Source organism: Rousettus aegyptiacus, unplaced genomic scaffold (genome assembly GCF_014176215.1).
Source record: "Rousettus aegyptiacus isolate mRouAeg1 unplaced genomic scaffold, mRouAeg1.p scaffold_m13_p_8, whole genome shotgun sequence".
Taxonomy (NCBI): Eukaryota; Metazoa; Chordata; class Mammalia; order Chiroptera; family Pteropodidae; genus Rousettus; species Rousettus aegyptiacus.
Genome location: NW_023416311.1, coordinates 5,136,298 through 5,153,861, shown reverse-complemented (window position 1 = coordinate 5,153,861; position 17,564 = coordinate 5,136,298). Strand labels below are relative to the sequence as shown.

The 17,564-nt window shown below is 51.6% G+C and overlaps 1 protein-coding gene across 1 annotated transcript in view; it reads left to right on the top strand.

The window, feature by feature from the left end:
- The window catches only part of LOC107516845 (nodal modulator 1), a 48,265-nt gene extending 44,649 nt beyond the window's left edge, over positions 1-3,616 (top strand). The window contains exons 29-31 of the mRNA XM_016157006.2: positions 1,116-1,235; positions 2,326-2,418; positions 3,059-3,616. Coding sequence (XP_016012492.1) covers positions 1,116-1,235; positions 2,326-2,418; positions 3,059-3,190 — 345 coding nt within the window. The 3' untranslated portion in view covers positions 3,191-3,616. The remainder of the gene's footprint in view (positions 1-1,115; positions 1,236-2,325; positions 2,419-3,058) is intronic.
- Positions 3,617-17,564: the final 13,948 nt, after the last annotated feature.

Genomic DNA, 17,564 nt, shown 5'->3' with positions numbered 1-17,564 from the left:
CTGCGTCACAAATCTTTTCTCTATCATTAAATCATCTATAACGTGATTTTTAATGTTTGCACGATAGTCCATAACATCGGAAACACCATAATTGATTTAACCAGGTCTCTAATGTCAGACATCATTTACTGATTATAGAATGTTTATTATCAATTCGAACTGAACAGAGCAAACTGTTGTAGTCGGCCTGGTGGGAGCGACCTTTGCAAAGAATTCGATTCCTCTCTGGAGGACTTAGCCTGGGGATGTCAGGAGTGGGCCTGTTGTGTGACTTTCCCTCTCCCGGCTTCTCACCACCTGCCACGGGAATGAGGAATGATACACTATGTCCTTTCTCGGCTTGACGTGGCTATACAGTAATGAAATAGGTTGTGATGGAATTTGGGGGTTCCTCCCCATTTCTGGAGATGCCCTCTGAAATACATTCCTTACGCAGTTTGGGCTCTGGGGTCAGACCTCACCTGGGTTCCAAGCGTGCTCGGCACCTTGCTAGCTTAGTGACCATGGGCAAGTCACTGTCAAATCCTCCAGGCCTCGCACCCCCCATCTGTAAGTCTGGGTGGTCACCCCAGTCTTGCTGGTGGCTGAGAGCAGAGCAGGCGTTGGCCTGGCACTTGGGCTCAGCACGCAGGGCTGTGACCGTCACTGGGACCTTTCCAGAGACGCTATGTTCTTACGGTGCGCCAGTTAACGAGTCCCTGAAGTGTCGTCCTTGCAAAGTCACCCTCGTTTTGGATCGCAAACCGTCTTCCCCAGTTTGATCATGTACTTCCCTCCTCCGTACTGGCTCGTTAGAACGTCTAGTGTTTCATAAAGCCAGGTCCTCAAAGGGCCATAATTGTCGTAGTTGAACATGCTCATAAAAAGTGCCACAGGCCTCGTAAGCTATATCAGAAGACACAGTCTCAGGGACGTTGGGGACACACCGCCTTCACTGACAGAATAGCCCAATGAGGTTTATTACTCTGTAGTTAGCGACTTAGGTTTAGATGTGTAAACGTGGGGATTTCATTTAAAACATAAAGTCCTTCACATCACAGCTACACGTGAGGTTTTAGTTTTCATTTGCTTTGCCCAGACTGCCCTTTATGAAACGACTTCTTGCTCGTGCACAGAATTACGTCGTGCTTCTGGACTCCACGCTCCCCAGGTCCCAGTACGACTACGTTTTGCCTCAAGTTTCTTTCACCGCAGTGGGCTACCATAAGCACATCACCTTGATTTTTAATCCCACGGTAAGGAAAACCCCGTGGGGCTGGCGGGAGAAGGCAGATTCACACTCTCTGCGCCCGAGGTTTGGGGAGAGGGAGGTCGGCTGTTTACAGGGGCCTCGGTGTGGGCCCTGCAGCATCCTGGGTCCTGCATCCCGGGTTTCCCCAGGTGCGTGTCTACTTGTCCCAGCCCGATGTCTTCGTGCCTTTGAGGACGAAACTGGCGATGAGGGGGGTGGAATTGTTTAGGCCTGTGGCTCAGGTGTGACTTTTTGGGGAGGAAGGTGGTACCGCTTGGCTACTGTGTTGTGATTGGTGGCGTTGTGGTCCTCCCGGAGTCACATGATGCCTGACCCGCCCAGATTCCTAGAGCCAGCTGCCAGTTTATAGGACAATTAGAGAGGACGCAGCAGCATGTAATGGATACCACACAATAAAGGTTGTGGGAAACTGCAGGTCAGCAATCCGGAACCTGACTTATATGACAGATTGCAAGAGAAAAAAAATTGTACGGATCATACCTGTGGTTTAAAAGAAATTCACTCAGTGTATCAGCTAGTTGCCGTGTGTGGACCTTACTGAATCTCGTATTAGACATACTAAAAAAGAACAGACATGTGGCCTGTGTTCTGATTGGCCCAAGTGAAAGGTGAGGGCTCTTTTGGAAGAAAATGTGAATGGCCACTGGGATACAAGTAGCAGGTGCTCTGTCTCGCTAGGCGTAATCTTGGAGACTGGCCCATTCGTCACGATGTGCCTGAGCCTGGGACAGTGCGCATCTGGGACTCAGTGAACTCTTTCCTTCTTGACCATAGGACCTCCCTGCTCTCCACAGTGTGTGAGGTCCTCGGTGTAGACAGCGGACCTTGGGGGGCCGAGGAGCACCGTGTGACGGCCGCCGTTTCTGAGTGTCAGAGCAGGACATGAGTTTGGGTAGCAGAGGGCGCGTCATCTGAAAATCTGTTCGAGTTGCCCTAGTTGCTGGCTTCGGAGAGGCAGAGCTCGGGTCGCGTGGGGTCGCCTGGCGTCTGGGGTAGCCAGTCGGGAAGGCTGGTGGGTCACGGCTGCGCAGTAGTGGGTGGCAGACGAGTGACGTTGCTCTTGGTGTTCACAGAGGAAGCTGCCCGAGCAAGACATCGCGCAGGGTTCCTACATCGCCCTGCCTCTGACGCTGCTCGTCCTGCTGGCTGGCTACAACCACGATAAGGTAGGGACTCCGGGAATCGCGTGAAGGCGGACGTGTCAGCGAGCGGTCCCTCGCAGCTGTGCAGTGACAGAGAATACTGTCCAGTGCCATAGAAAGGACATTTTAGGGTTGGAAGGGACTGCGAAGTCCCCGAGTGCAGACCCTGCCGTCCTGTCGAGGCCATAAGTATCGCGTAGCATCTCCTGACCCTTAAATCTTGGTTATTGCCAGGCAGTGGTCCCCAGCCTTTCTGGCAGCAGGGACTGGTGCTCCTGTGAGAATCTAACGCCTGACGATCCGAGGTGGAGCTGAGGCAGTGAGGCCAGCCCTGGGGAGCGGCTGCAGATGCACATGAAGCTTCACTCACTTGCCCTCTACTCACCTGCTATGCGGTCCGTTTCCTAACAGGCCATGGACTGGTACTGATCCATGGCCTGGGGGTCAGGGACCCCCGCTCCTGGCGATGAGTTGCTCACAGGGCCAGCCTGTCTCTGCTGAGTCCCTAGTGCGAGCTGCCTCACTTGGAGCTGAGGTCCTCCCGTTAGCACGCGGTGGCGACGGGGCCTGGGGAAGGAGGTGAGCCGACGGTGGGGTTCTGGTGCCCATGGGGCAGAAGTCTCCTGGCCTTCCTCTCCCTCTCACCCTCTGCCTTTCTTTCCAGCTCATTCCCTTGCTGTTGCAGTTGACAAGTCGGCTGCAGGGCGTCCGGGCTCTCGGCCAGACAGCGTCCGACAGCAGCGGCCCAGAAGATGCGAAGAGACAAGCCAAGAAACAGAAGACAAGGCGGACGTGAGGAGGAGGGGCGGTGAAGCCCCACCGGGGACGGGCCACAGCGCCGTGCCCCTCGCCCCTGCGCCCGTCCTGCCACGTGCCCGGCCCGCCAGTGCAGTGCGACCAACAGACCCTCCCGTCACTCTGCTGAGCACAGTTTATTGTCTGAGTCGAAGATAACTTATTATTATTATTATTATTTTTTGTCAGAGAGGTATTGAAGCTGTGCCGATGGTGTGGGAACGTAGTCCTTGCTCTGCAGCATTCATCTGAGAGAGGAATTCTAGCAAGCGTGGGTTTGGGGCCTCCCGTGAAATACCTGTTGGAGTCACGTTCTCCGTCGTCCCTTTGCATCCAAGGGCCGTGCCGGAGACGGCAGTGTGTGTCCGCTGCCAGGAGGGCGTGCGAGGGGCAAAATCAATAAAGTTACCCGTTCGTCTGTGCTGTAGCTCGTCTCACGTACTCCTTGGACGACAGCGACATAGTGCCAGGCTCCCAGACTGAGATGCCTGCAGTAGGGCACGCAGGTCCTGAGTGAAGGGCCAGGACAAGAAAGTCCTCGGCAAAGACTTGGTGATACACAGTGACTGTGTGTGGGGGGGGAGGGGGGCGGTGCTCACGGCAAAACAAAACATCCCCGCCCTGTCCCCAGGAGCCGGTTTCTCTAGCTCACTGGGACCGCAGAAGTGCGTGCTCATGTTTCTGGAGAAGCCAGAAAGATAGCGTTTTATGCGAAATCTTCCAAGTTTTAAACATGAGCAGCATTCAGTGTTTTGAAAACCTGGTGTTTTTGGCCATACAAAACGTGTGTTTCGGATGGGTAAGGCCTGAAGGCCGCTGGTTTGCGCGAGGGATCCACAGAAATTCACAGCATTTGAGCGGCGTTAATGCCTTTCCCCGTAGGGAGTAATCAGTTGTGTCGAAGGAGGGTACACATCCATCCAGCATCTGTTGAGCACCACAGAGGACAGGCACTGGGGACGTGTGTGGAGGGGGGTAGAGTAGACGACACTTGTTCCCGGTGTCCCCATGCTTGACACGCCGTGGGCGTTCTGTAAGCCGTGAGTGGTGCCTGCACAGAGGTCACACCGTGTCTGCCTCCGCGGAGCGCGCACCCCATTGTTGGGCAGAAGGCCAGCCAGTGAGCAGACAAGGGCAGTGCAGGCAGCTGAGGGTCCCCTGGTGGAGGAAGCTGAAGTGGCCGTGGGGGCACCGAGCAGAGGCGCGTTCCCACCGGAGGGCTTAGGGAAGCTTCGTGGATGTGACCTTCGTGCCGAGTCTGAAGGGTAGTGAGTGGAGAGAGCAAAAACAGGGCAGGAGGTCGTGCAGGGGGTAACGCCAGAGCAGGAGGCGAGCGTGAGGGTTCCCGGCTCTCGGTGGCCAGGTGCAGGCTTGCTGTGTCCGTCTAGCGGCTGCTGGGCTGTTTGCCATTTCACCGTTTTTTTTTTTTTTTTTTTTACCATGGAAGGAAGTAAACTCTTGGAGATCTGGGACAGCCGAGTTACATAATCTGTTTTTGCGGAATGTTTTCTTACTGTTCTTCCAAGTGGACACGCAGTCACATCCCTTTTAAATGTTAATGGGGCTTTTTATTGACAGGTGTAAAGGTTAAGAGCTTGTGAAAGATACAACTAAATGTCAGGACGATCCGTCCAGTTCCGGAGGCTGCCAGTAAGTGGCAGTGTGCCCCCGTCGCTGGCTCCGGGTCACCGTTGGTGTCGCTGGGACGTGGGCTCCGTTCCTGGAAGGAGGCTGCATGTTTCGCGAACATTCGGAAGTCGGGCCTGCCCTGTTGTGTTGCTTGCTTCGTTTTCTGGCCGTCTCAGGACAAGTCCGATCCCCCTGTGAGGTCTCAGTGTTAATGGTGTTCAGGACTTTGATTGGGGCGAAAGTTACATGACAGATTTTTTTTCCCTCCCTGAGAAAAATTTTAAAAACGTCTAAAATGCTTTTTAAAGAACTCTTGTCACTTGCGCATCTTTGCTTATTAAAGGGACCGTAAACTCTCAACGCAGACACGCCTACAGATCTTTACGGAAGCGTCTCTCTAAGATGCTGGCTTTACCTTAGTCGTCTCTTCTGGGTTTTCGAGTTTTGAATTTTATCGACCAACCAGCAAGCATTGTCGGAGGTGACGGGATGGGCTGGCTGCAGGTGGGCGTGAGCATGCGCGTGTGTAGGTGGGAGGGGCCGGCGGCTGCAAGAGAGGCAGAGGGCAGAGGCGGTGCCTGTGCCTAACTCTGACGGTCTAGTTGTGAGGCGAGAAGGTTCTTGAAATCGGGCCTAAGTGGTCACCCTCCTGAGTCCAGAGACCAGCAGGGGAGACCAGCCTTCCGGGAGCGGGTACCGTGTGGCGGGCCCAGTGCCGAGCCCTCTCGGGCACGAGCAGTCAGACAGTCACGACCTTAGGATTTGTATGTCCCTTCAGTCCCATTTGATAGCGAGGAAACTGAGATGTAAAGATCTCGCAGCACCGAGTGGCAGAGCTGGGATTTGAACCCAGGTCCTAACCACTAGGCATTATGGCCCCTGCTGTACAAAATGAGACAATGTGGTTACATGCCAGGTTGTCTGGGGATGACTCAGGGGTTTAGAAAGTGGATGTCGTGTGCAGGAGACCTGGGCATAAGCTGTGATGAAGTCAGTAAAGGCAGAGTGACGTGTAGCCATCTGTGCAATGGAGGGTCGGGTCATGGGAAGGGTCTTGACGACAGAGGACCTTTCAAAGAGCTAGGTGACTAAACGCTTAAATCCAGTCCCTTTGGTAGGCAAGATTGTCCTTCAAAGCTGGATGAACCTGAAGAGCAGAGTCGGGAAGGGTTTGGGGGACACAGTGGGCACCGTTGCATTCTGCTTGGTCTAGGCTGAGTGAACGTTCACTGGGCGTCCTCTGGTTTCCAGTCCCTTGCATGTGCGGGGTGGTGTTTGGGACAGGTACCAGCCTCGAGATGGTCCCCAGTGATTGACATTGCCCTGCCTGGTCCCTCCCACATTGAATCAGGGCTGGCCCTGTGTGATTAATGAAATACGGCAGACATGAGTGAGGATGTGTGACCTCTCCGGCTAAGTCACAGAAGGCGTTGCACTTCCCACTTTGGCTCCTGAAGCAGGGGGTGCGCGGCTGGCTGCAGTGAGGATGCTCGGGCAGCCCCGCGGAGCCGAGGCCCGTGCCGACAGCCTGCTGGCCCCAGGCCAGCCTCTGGATGACTGCAGCCCCACTGCCCCGGACTGCCGCCGCTTCCGAGACGCCCAGTGAGTACTCCGCAGCGGGGCTCTTCCCAAACTCTAACCCGCAGACTCTGTGAGTATAGTATGTGGTTGTGTTAGGTCTCTGCGTTTTGGGGTAACTCGTCATCCAACGTTAGGTAACTGGAACAGTTACCCGTAAATGTCTGTAATGTGAATGGACGGGCTGCGAGCCTCCCGGCAAAGTGGTGCATGTCTACTCGTGTGTTAGTCAAGGCTCTTTTAGTTTGACTAATAGAAACTCAACTCCAACTAGCTTAAGAAAAACAGGGCATTTCACCGAGGACATAACTGAGCAGTCGAGGGCCTGGCTGTATCCATGGCTGGGTCCAGGGTCATCGCAGTCTCCTGGCTCTGCTCCCCTTTGTGAGTCGGCCTTGTTCTTTCCTCCTTCGAGGCCCCACGCCAGCTCTCCGGGATCAGCTCTGAAAGACCACTTTGCTAGAAACTGACAGCCATGTAAACCAGGCCCAGAGCTGTTTGCTCAGTCACTGCTCTGCCTGAGGCAGGGGCAGGGGCAGACGCTGGGCACACATCCACAAAAGTGGAGATGATGAGAGGTACCTGGGAGCAGAGTTTTGGGCACACTGGCTCTTGGCCTTTGCCGGTTTGTTCTGCTTCCGTCACCCACAGCATCGGGCCTCACCCCATCCCAGTTTGCAGGCTCAGCCGAAGGAGGGCTTCGATCTCGCAGCACCAGGTGCCAGGCCTGGGGAGGGTGATGGGCGAACTGCAGTCTCATGGGGCCTGGCCAGACCCGAGCCACCCTATGGCCGTGCCATGGGTAGCTCCTGTGACCCGGACGCTGCATTTTCTAAGGAACTACTAGTGGACCTGGGTGGGCAAAACCGATAGAAGTCAGCTCCACTCCCTATAGAACGTGACAAAGCCTGCTCAAAGTCACCCACCATTCCTGGCTTTTCCTTTCCGTTAGCAAAAAATGACCATGATATTATCATGACACGCCTAGAAGAGGGAAGAGACTCATGTTCCCGTGGGCCTACTGTGTGCTAAGGCCCGGAGGCTCCTTTCCAGGAAGGTACGATATAGCCCTCTTCCTGTGCCCTTCTCTGTCGGAGCAAGTGTTTATGCTTCACGATACAGTGGTGGGATTGTGGTTGGGTCACGAATATCGTGACTACACCGTACACCTGGGATTGTTCAAGGTGCCGCTGATTTACATGTCTTTTGGATGAGGGAATTTTTTCACTGTTCCACTCTGTGGATGAAACAGCAGCCCATCTTGCAGTTGCTTTTTGGAATTTGAGGGTTTTGTGAAGTCGAGGACTGCATTGGAACAAGGAGTCCCCGAATCTGTGCAGAATCGATGCCTCCAGAGGCTGGTCTGGTCTCTGCAGGGGAGGCAGCTGGCAGGAGGAGGGTAGCAGACAGCTGCGGCGTTTTCATCCTGTTGCTGTTTGTTGAGCCGAGCGGGAGCCGTGGCAAACAGCTGCTGAGGACTCGGGGTGGGCCTCTCTTGCTGCTTTTCATGGGCTGAGGCGGGCAGCAAGATGGAAAAAGAACATTCTGCTGCCTACTAAAAATGCCGCTTCCCTCTCAGTTTCACGAATGCCTCGCCTAAGTGATGCTCGATACTCAGTTACGATGGCAAAGAACTGTTCACATGTGAAGACATAAGACTTGCACTGGTTGTGTACAGGGTCAGCAAACCGTGGCCCTCGGGCCGGATCTCTCCTGCCACCTGTTTTCATAAATAAAGTGTCGTGGGAACACAGCCACGCCCACTTGTTTACAGATTGTCCATGCTTGTTTTTGCCTACGATGGCAGTGGTGAGGAGTTGTGCAAAAACTGTATGGCCTACGCAGCTTACGATATTTATTCTCTGGCCCATTCTAGAAAAAGTTTGCTGGCAACTCATCTAGTAGGTGCTGTGTTAAAGGTTGATCTTTGTGAGGAGTCATTCATTCACTCAACAAGCATTAACCGAGCGTCTGGCCTTTGCCAGGCGCTGCTCTGCAGACTGAGTGTTGAGGACACACAGCCAGGCCTTGACTCTCCTGACACGTAGTGCTGATGGAAGAGAGGGGGCAGCGGACAAGTAAATGAGAGTTTCTTGGATATTTGATAAGCGTTAAAAAAAATAAAAATGAACAGGGCAATGTGGCAGAGGGTGATTGGTGTCAGGGAAGGCCACTCTGAGGAGGTGACGTTGAGCCAGTTATGCAAAGGTCTGGAAGAAGAGCCGTCAGGCGGAGGGGGCAGAGATTGCATAGGTTTCTTGAGTCTGAAGAACAGCAAAGAGGCCAAGCAGGCTCTGCGGGGGACAGTTCAGCCTTCAGAGGATGGCCTCCAAGGAGACAGACAGGACGTGGCCCATGAGGTGGGGGAGATAGGGGCATAAGCTGAGTGGTTATCACAGAGATCGTATGGCTTACAAAATACTTACTATCCATCTTGCCCTTTACAGAAAAAGTTTGCCGATCCCTGGCTTGGGGACACAAGTTCTGTCATCATCCTTAGCAGGAAGGGTGAGAAATCTCATTTTGGGACAAGTCGGGCTTTTGACAACAGAGCACACAGCTTGCTGCTTTGGGAGTGAAATGGATCATTAATATTGAATGTTTATGACCTAATTGCATCAGAGGATTTGTTTTAATTGCTACCGCCTCTCGTAGCACGGGTCAGGGCTGCATGTCTTCATCGGCTTTCCGAGGCTTCAGAGCATATTGATTCTGTGAAACGTACATTTCTCTGGAAAGAGCGTCTCCCGACATGACAGCGGATCACACCTTGCTTGTTTCCTGTCCCTTTCATTCCCCTCTGAACATGATGGAATCGTGATCCCGGCATCACCGAGGGACCCTCGTGTCTCTTGGCAGCAGGGCTGCTTTTGCTTGTTTTCTTTTTTGATCTCTTTCAAGCCAGCGAGACAGAGTGGAAAAATTTCCTTGGCTCTGGAGCCGGAAAGGTCTGAGTGCAGGCCCTGCCTCTGTTATTTACTGGATCGTGTGACTTTAGGAGAACTGTTTAATGTCCCTGAACCCTAGGCTGTTTGCAGTGAAATGGGGATAATGGTGGCGTTACAGGCAGTTGCGAGGGTCCCGTGAAATGATGCTCATGGAGCAACAGCTGCAGGGTTCGAGTCATAGCATAATCTCCTGGAAGAGGGGGGGTTGACATTCAGCTGATCCCCACTGGGGTGGCTGTGCCCGTATTTTACAGCTAGCCGTGGGGTTGATCACAGTGTCATTCTGATTGGTCAGGGCCCATGCCATGACAAATGTTCAGCATTTTGAAAGCTGTCAAAACGAGTAGGGATGGATTCTCCCTTTCCTTCCATTGGTCTGCCCTGATGCAGACACTGCCAGGGTCCTACCCGGATCGCCTTTACCTGGCCAGCGCCCCTTTCCGCTGCTGCTCTGAGTGCCTGCTGCCGAGAGCTCACAGCTGTCCCCTTCTCCGGAGAACGGCCCTCTCCGGATGAGAGCCACCTGACCCGGGAGAGGATGCCGTGGCCCGATGCCTGATTCGGCAGTAGGAATTGCTGGCCCCTGCCTCGCAGGGGTGCAGCCTGGGTGCCAGCATTCCCGTGGGCTCAGGCCGAGGCCGGACGCTGGAGACCACATTCTCACTTGGCTCTCCGCTCTGCTTCCTGTGGCCCTCACTTCTCTTCTCCTGAGAGCCGCCCCTTAGGAACCCCCAGGCCCCCCATCCCGTCTCTGGCTGTGCTTCTGTCCTTCTCCGGCCGTCCGTGTCCTGCTGTTACAGCTCTAGCACTCTCTGCAGTTGCTGGGACAGTGACTGATGCTTGGGGAGCCAGGGCGGAAGGGTTTGTGGGGACCATGTGCATGAGGCAGGTTTGGTGGAGTCTGTAGGCAGGGACCCTGTGGGGGATGCAACTCAAGGGTGTTGTCAAATGTCTTTATCCCCCTGACACATGCAAAAAACGCGGGCCCAGACTCCAGGGCTTGCTCCATGGCACACTGTGGTGGCCCCGTTGTCTGTGCTATTGTCAGCAGCAGGTGTTGCGTTGGATGGAGTGTATGTGTGTGTGAAGTGTGAAGGCAGTTCTCTGTGTATGCATGCATTCATGTGTGGGGTCGTGTGCGTGCATGCGTGCGTGTGTTTGTGTGTATGTGTGTGTGTGAGATTGAGCCTGGAGCCCTGCTCATTACCCCTGCCTGGCATGGCGCTACCCACCTGCTGCTCCGGACCCCTCGAGTGATGGCCAGCTGGCACAGGAGGAGGGCACTGCAAGGCCTCGTTCATCAGGACTCTGAACCATCCCTACCATATTGGGCCTCTGGCCTCTTGGGCATGACTTAGCCTCTGCTGGCTTTGAGGGCCTTTTAGAGATGCCATCTGGAAATGTTTTCAGCCTGGGCACAGCCCACTAACCACTGCCTGCTCATCTGTGACTTCTCTGTCCAGGAAGACAGGGTAGCCTGACCTGAGTGGGCACCAGGGATGGGGCCATGGCTTGGGAAAGGCTGCTTTGTGGGTCTTCCTGGTTTTGGGACGTGGTTCTGCCACTCAGGTGCAGAGGACGTTGGGCCAGTAACTGCCCACTGGCTCTATCCTAAGCCTGCCTAGGGGTGAGCTAGCCTTTCCCTGGGTTTACCCAGGCTGGACCACCTCTCCCCGGGTGATGGGTTGAGAGAGACATTAATGCTTGGAGCAGTGTTGAACTGGTTTGCAATCTTGTTTGCGAGGGTTAAAAACCCAGCTCCAGCTAGCTTGGGCACGTGTCTCCCGAGTCCAAGGAATGGCGGGATGCAGCTGGCTTCAGGGACACTTGTCCCGTTGGCCACGCCCCCTTCTTCATCTTAGGTACAATACTAAGGCTTTTTTAATTTTCCCATTTGATTCTCAAAACAAACTGATGAGGAAACTGAGGCTCAGAGCAGTTAAGTACTGGGATCACGTAGTAAGTGGTGTCGCTGGGACTTGAACTCAAGTCTTTCTGACTCTAACGTGTGAGCTCTTAAGTGCCAGACATTTTATCAGGGAATCAGTTAGGGGCAGCTAACCTGCTCTAACAAATAGGCCCAGACCGAATGGCACATGCACGGCAATTTATTTCTGACTCATGTTACGGTTAAGCACGGTTCTAGGTGGAACGGGGAGACGTAGGTTTGTATCATGCACAGTCATTTGGAGCACGTGCTCAGAGAGTCTACCATCTCCAGCACAGGGCTTCCAAGGTCACCTTAGAGATATGGCATGGTGAAGCTTGCCTGGTAGGATTTTATGGGCCAGAGCAGGGCGTGGCACATCATTTCCATTCCCGTTTCATGCATGGACTCAGGCATATGGCCCCACCAAGGTGCAAGGCCTGCTGGGAAGTCTGGTTGTTTGCATGTCCAGGAGGAAGGAAGGTCCAAATCTGATGAGCAGCCAGCATCTCCACCACACATAATAGGCATTTCCATTATTTCTTGCTCTCTCCTGGTCCTTGTTCATAAGTAGTTTTCCTACTCGGAACCATAATATGTATTCTCATTTTCATTTGATTTCTTTCATTTGTCATAATCCTTTTTCTGTGTGACTCCACTGAGTTTTCATAATGATCATGGTTATTGGCTGTGTACACCAATTGTTGGGCAGTTAGCTTGTTACAGTATTTTTCAGGTAATAAAACAGAAAACCCCTTTATGCAAAACAAAAACAAAAACAAATCTCTGCTACTGCTGATTTTTTTTTTTTTAAATTCTTAAGAGTGGGGATACCAAGTCTATTGAGTGAACATTGTTATGGCTTTTGACACAAAGTACCTTATTGCTTTCTACAGGGTTTGTAGCTACCTACCATCATACAGCATTACCAGCATTGAGTGCTAGAGTTTTTTCCTAATTTAGTTGTTGGAAAATGGTTCCTTAGTTTACTATGATAGGCTTTTTCAAGTCTCAAGGCTTCGAAGTAGGAAGTGTTCATGTATTTGTAGCTGGTCTAATTCATACCTGCTGTAATTATAGTCTCTTATTTTGTCTTTGCGGGTAACAAAATCATTTACTCACTTAACAAAAACGTAGAAAGTACCTGTTATGTGCCAGGCAGTGGTCTAGGTTCTGGGCATATAGTGAATCAAAAAAAAAAAAAAAAAGGCAAAGTCCTCACTCTCACAGAACTTTATATTCTAGTAGGAAGGAAGACAGGCATTGGTCAAGTAAACACGCAAATACATGGCATCATCTTAGTGACAGATGCCAAGAGGAAAACAGAACTGGGTGACGGGATGGGGACTGGGAGAAGGGACGGCAGAGCAGAGATTGGGCGACTTCCTGTAAAAGGCCAGACAGCAAATACTTAAGGCGCCATATGGTCTCTACGGCAACTACTCGGCTCTGCCCTCGTGCAGGGAAAACAGCTCTAGATGGTAGTACCTACAGGAATGGACACGGCTTTGTTCCAATAAAACTTTATTGACAGAAAACATGTGACTGGCTGGGTTTGGCCCGAGGGCCATAGTTTGTTGATCTCTGTTATAGGGGATTAAGAGCTTGGACAGAGTGCAGCTGGGAGGTCACTGGCTTAATCCAAAGGAGACATGAATGGTGGCTTGGACCAGGCTGACAGAAATTGAAGTGCAGAGAAATAGATAGATGTGGGATGTGCTTCGCAGGTTGAATGGTTGTGAACTGCTCTGTCCCCGGGGACCCTTCTGTCTTTTAAGATGACTCTTGGAGAGGTGCTGACTGTCTCACTTTACAGGCTTTCGGGGGGTAGATCCGAGTGGAGCCTCTAGTCAGGTACTTGGGATGTGGTGACTCCAGCCCTGGAGACCAAGTAATTGGTCTGAGTCACGCAGCTAAACGAGCGATGAGGTCAGGACTTGACCCTAGTCAGTCTGGCCCTGGTGCCCCCATCACAGCCACGATGCTCTACCACCTCCCTGATCCTGCGAGGACTCTACCTCACTCAGTCCATCCTGCATCTGACGTTCGGGGTTCTCCAGGATGCCTGTGGGGGGGGGGGGCGTGCGTGGGGAGCCTTTGCAGGAATGCTTCCAGCATGAGGCCTCACCACCTCTCCTAGTCTCCCCTTCTTTCTTGAGATAGCTCCAGATGTTTAACTCTACAAATTAACACAAGTGTGGATTTGGGGGCCAGCCCCACCACTTACTGGCAGTATAACCTTGGGCTTGTCACTTTTATCTCTGAACCTCAGTTTCCTCAACTGTAAGCCAGGGCCAACAGAGTCCCAGCTCGGGTTGTTAGGAGGGCTGGGTGGGTATCCAGCTGAGGGACCGGCTCACGAAATGGCAGGTGGCTCTTGGTACTAAAAATTCTCCTATTGACGCATTCTTCCCAGATGGCACGTCTCCATAGCTTCTAGCTCCATCCTGCTAACTTATACTTTTAAAGGATGGTTCTGTGACCTTTGAACATCTGTGTTCTGATCCACGAGGCGTCATTTTTTAATTGTTAACTTGGTTTGGTTTTATTTTCCGGTTTTCAGTGAGGGTGGAGGAGTCTCTCTCAGGAGGGTTGGTGCTCACTCGGAGCAGAGCCTGGTCCTCTGTTCAGCAGCACGTGCATGGCCACCAATGCGCCACCAGGCACATATGGGCTGAAGGATGAAGTTCAAGATCTTCCATTTGCTGTGAACTCCCAAGGGCAGCCCTTCCCAATACCTGCACCAGTGCCCGCACACAGTAGGCGCTCAGTGAATGTAAGCTGAACAACCGTTCAGACTGCATTCACACTTCCACTTAGGAGAGGCTTGTCTGCCTGGGGTCTTAATACAATGCTGCTTAAGTATGGTTTGGGGACCAGTTACCATGTAATTTGTGAGGCTCAGTGCAAAATGGAAATATAGTCTCTCTTGCTAAAAAATGATCAATAACGTAAAGATGATGGCAGCAGAGCATTAAACCAAGCATGGGGCCCTTCTGAGCACAGGGCGTCTCGCAGCTGCGCAGGTCGTATACCCATTAGGCTCCCAGCATCATCACCACCTGAGAAATGCAGACCCTCAGGCCCTGCCCCAGACCTACTGAGTAAGGATCTCTGGGGTTGGGGCTCAGAAAGCTTCCCGATGACTCTCGTGCACAGGAAAGTTTGAGCTCTGTCTTAATCTTTCAGCCTGGGAGGAAGTCACCGAGGCCTGTTGAGCCCTGTTGGAGACAGAACCCTGCACGTGATGCTTCATTGGTCTGACCGAGGCCAGCATTTATCATATAGTAGCCTCCCTTTTGGTGAGTGGCTTTGACAGAAGGAGCTGATGGTGAAGTTGGTCTGGGACCAGGCACTTCATCTGCTCCACGTGTCGGATCCAGCGGCTTGCTCATCCTTCAAGTGCCCTTCTGCAGTGCCAAGCCCATCCATCGCTTTAGACGCAGTGGAATGACTTCTTTACAGGCAGTTGGCTGAATCTTGCCTAGGTCTGGTAATGTGGGACTCTTCACAAGCTGAAAGGCTGTCGGAAAAGTGGTGAGCTCCCCATCACGGGAGCTATGCAAGTAGAGGCTGGATGATCACTGGGCAGGATGCTATCAGGAGGAACCCAGCAGTCAGTGTGGGTCAGAATGGATGATTTTGAAGGTCCCTCTCAATGTGAATGTCTCTGTCCTTCGAGCACTAGCTTCTCCTTTCTCTTCCCCAGTTTCTGTTCATCACCACAATCTTCGCACAGTTCCAGGCTGAGAAGGAAGAAGGATGAATAATGCCCACCACGGTAGAATGCAAAGACCATGGATTTTGGAGTCATACCTAGCTGTGTCGAACTACCCCAGGTGACTTGGCATGTGTGGCAGACACCTTAGTTGCCCTCTGTCTTAGTGGTGTGCTGGAGTCGGCTAGTATGAGCTCACAAGTCAGCTGTTAAATTTTCAGAAAATGTGCACAAATTTTCAGAAATTTTGCAAGCCAGTTGACATCAAGTTGGTAGCTCGCAGTTGGCCATAGTGGGAGTATTTATACCACTGAATCAGCAAACATTACAAATCAAGGCTCTCATCCCTTCTTTCTTTCTTCCTTCCTTCCTTCTTTCCTCTCCCCGCTCCCCAATCTGGAGAGCCAGTTGTTGAACATTTACCACTACACCACTGCTTTGGCCTTTACTGTATCAGTAAGTGTTGGCCAAATTCTAGCTGCCGGGATATCTTCAAAACTGCGGAACCCTATTCTGCCCTTGCAGGAGACAGTCTGGAAGTGTCTGGAAATTAATGCTCCTGAGAGCATCCCTCAACCAGTGACTGGCAGGTGTGTAAACACCCCTGCCCCTGCCCCCGTGGCTGAAATAATGCTGACTCAAAGTTTCACCTCACAGGATTAAGCTCCAGCGGCCCCCAGCCGGAGCTGTCTAGAGACAGTATTGGCTGCTTTCTCTTCCCGATTTCATGTCCCTCTTTCTTGCCCCACAATCTTGGGGGTTTTGAGATGTGATCAGGACTGGGGTGGGGGAGGAAGAAGACAGAAGGACTTACAAACAGGATGATGTGGAAGCAAATGTCAATTGTGAATTTAGGCTACCTCCCACCCACCGTGCTGCTGTGAAACGTAACATGTTACACGAGTCCTGTGCGTGGGGTATTTTCAGATGAGCTGTCCCCGAGGATTGCTAAACGCTTTCATTGTGTCTTCAAAGACCCCCTTCATATTTCACGCAGGCAGGCAGAGCAGGATGATAACACATGCTAATGCCTCTCCACGGGAGTCCGAGAGGACCGTTCTCTTTAGTCCCTCATTAAAGCTGCATGTGTGCTTTTGAAAGAAAGATGTCCAGCATCTGGACCAGATGTCAGAAGGGCCACAGCTCTGAGCCTCTTGCCCCCCACCGCATCCTTGACCAACTGGCTTCTTCTCAGTGACGCTTTCTGGCAACCTTCCCTTGCTCTCAGGATGAAATAAATGCTGGTGTCCCCAGCTTGCCTCCTTTCTCATGAATATGGCTTTTACCCCCTTTTCCATCCCTGTCACTTTGACCCCCTAGTAGGGTTCTGCCTCCACCTACCATTGATTGATTTGCCACCAAAGCACTGAAACTGTAATACTGGCCCCCTGCCTACATGTGATGTGTGCTGAGTTTGGCACATGACCCTAGCTGGGCCAGTCAGCGCTCTTCCCTGGGGTTTTGGACTTGGAAGCAGAGTGAGTGTCAGTCAGTCCTTCTCTATAGTGGAGTCTATGAGACGTGAGTCTGGGGGCTGTCGAGAGCCTCATCTTTTGCTGTAGGAGGGAAGCCCATCTGTTGTGAGAAGGAAAAAGTTGACAGAGGCAGAGATGAAGAGCGATGAATTCCGGCTGGAATTCAAGTGATCGGTTGCAGTTATACTTGTCTGCTCTTCTGGTGACTCTTCCTTTGATTACAGTCTAACAGGGATGGATGGGTGCAGCCTCTGGAGCCAGACCAGCAGTTCAAATCCTGGCTGTGTGACAGCAGTTTTTGTCTTCTGTAAAACGGGATAAAGTAGAATACTTACCTCAGGGTGGTTGTGAGGGATAAGAGCTCCATGCAAAGTGCTTGGCCTAGCAGCTGGGAAGTATTCATGCTTCATAAACGTCTCTTCCTCCTCCTCTTCTTCCTCCTCCTCCTAATAAAAATAGCAACAATAATGTTAATAATTTAATACTACCACTAAATAATTATATTATTTCCCCAGCTTTATTGAGATATAATTGACATATAACACTAAGTTTAAGGCATATAACTTGGTTTTATATGTTTATATATTGCACAGTGATTAGCACTACATTGTTAGCTAAACACTTCCATCATGTCATGTAACTGCTGTTTCTCTTTTGTGTGTGTGTGGTGAGAACATTTAATATCTACTCTCTTAGCGACTTTCAAGTACATAATACAGTATTATCAACAATAATCATGCTGTATCTTAGATCCCTAGGACATATTCATCTTATAACTGGAAGTTTGTACCGTTTGACTAACATCTCCCCATTTCCCCCACCCATCAGCCCCTCGTAGCCACAATAATATTATTTTACATAATAATAACAATAATGTTATATTTAACAATCTATAATAATATACTACTAAAACTATCATTATATCTAACATATCTCATAATAATAATGATTCTTCAGTATCTTTCCAATAAGATGGGCTTCTATCACTTGCAACAAAAAATCAGAGAAAAACATACGAGATGAGAGTCCTTCAGGAGAAGTTTGCTAGGGCTGAGGCGGGAACCAACTCGATCAGTGATTGGGTGGAGAGTCTGACAATC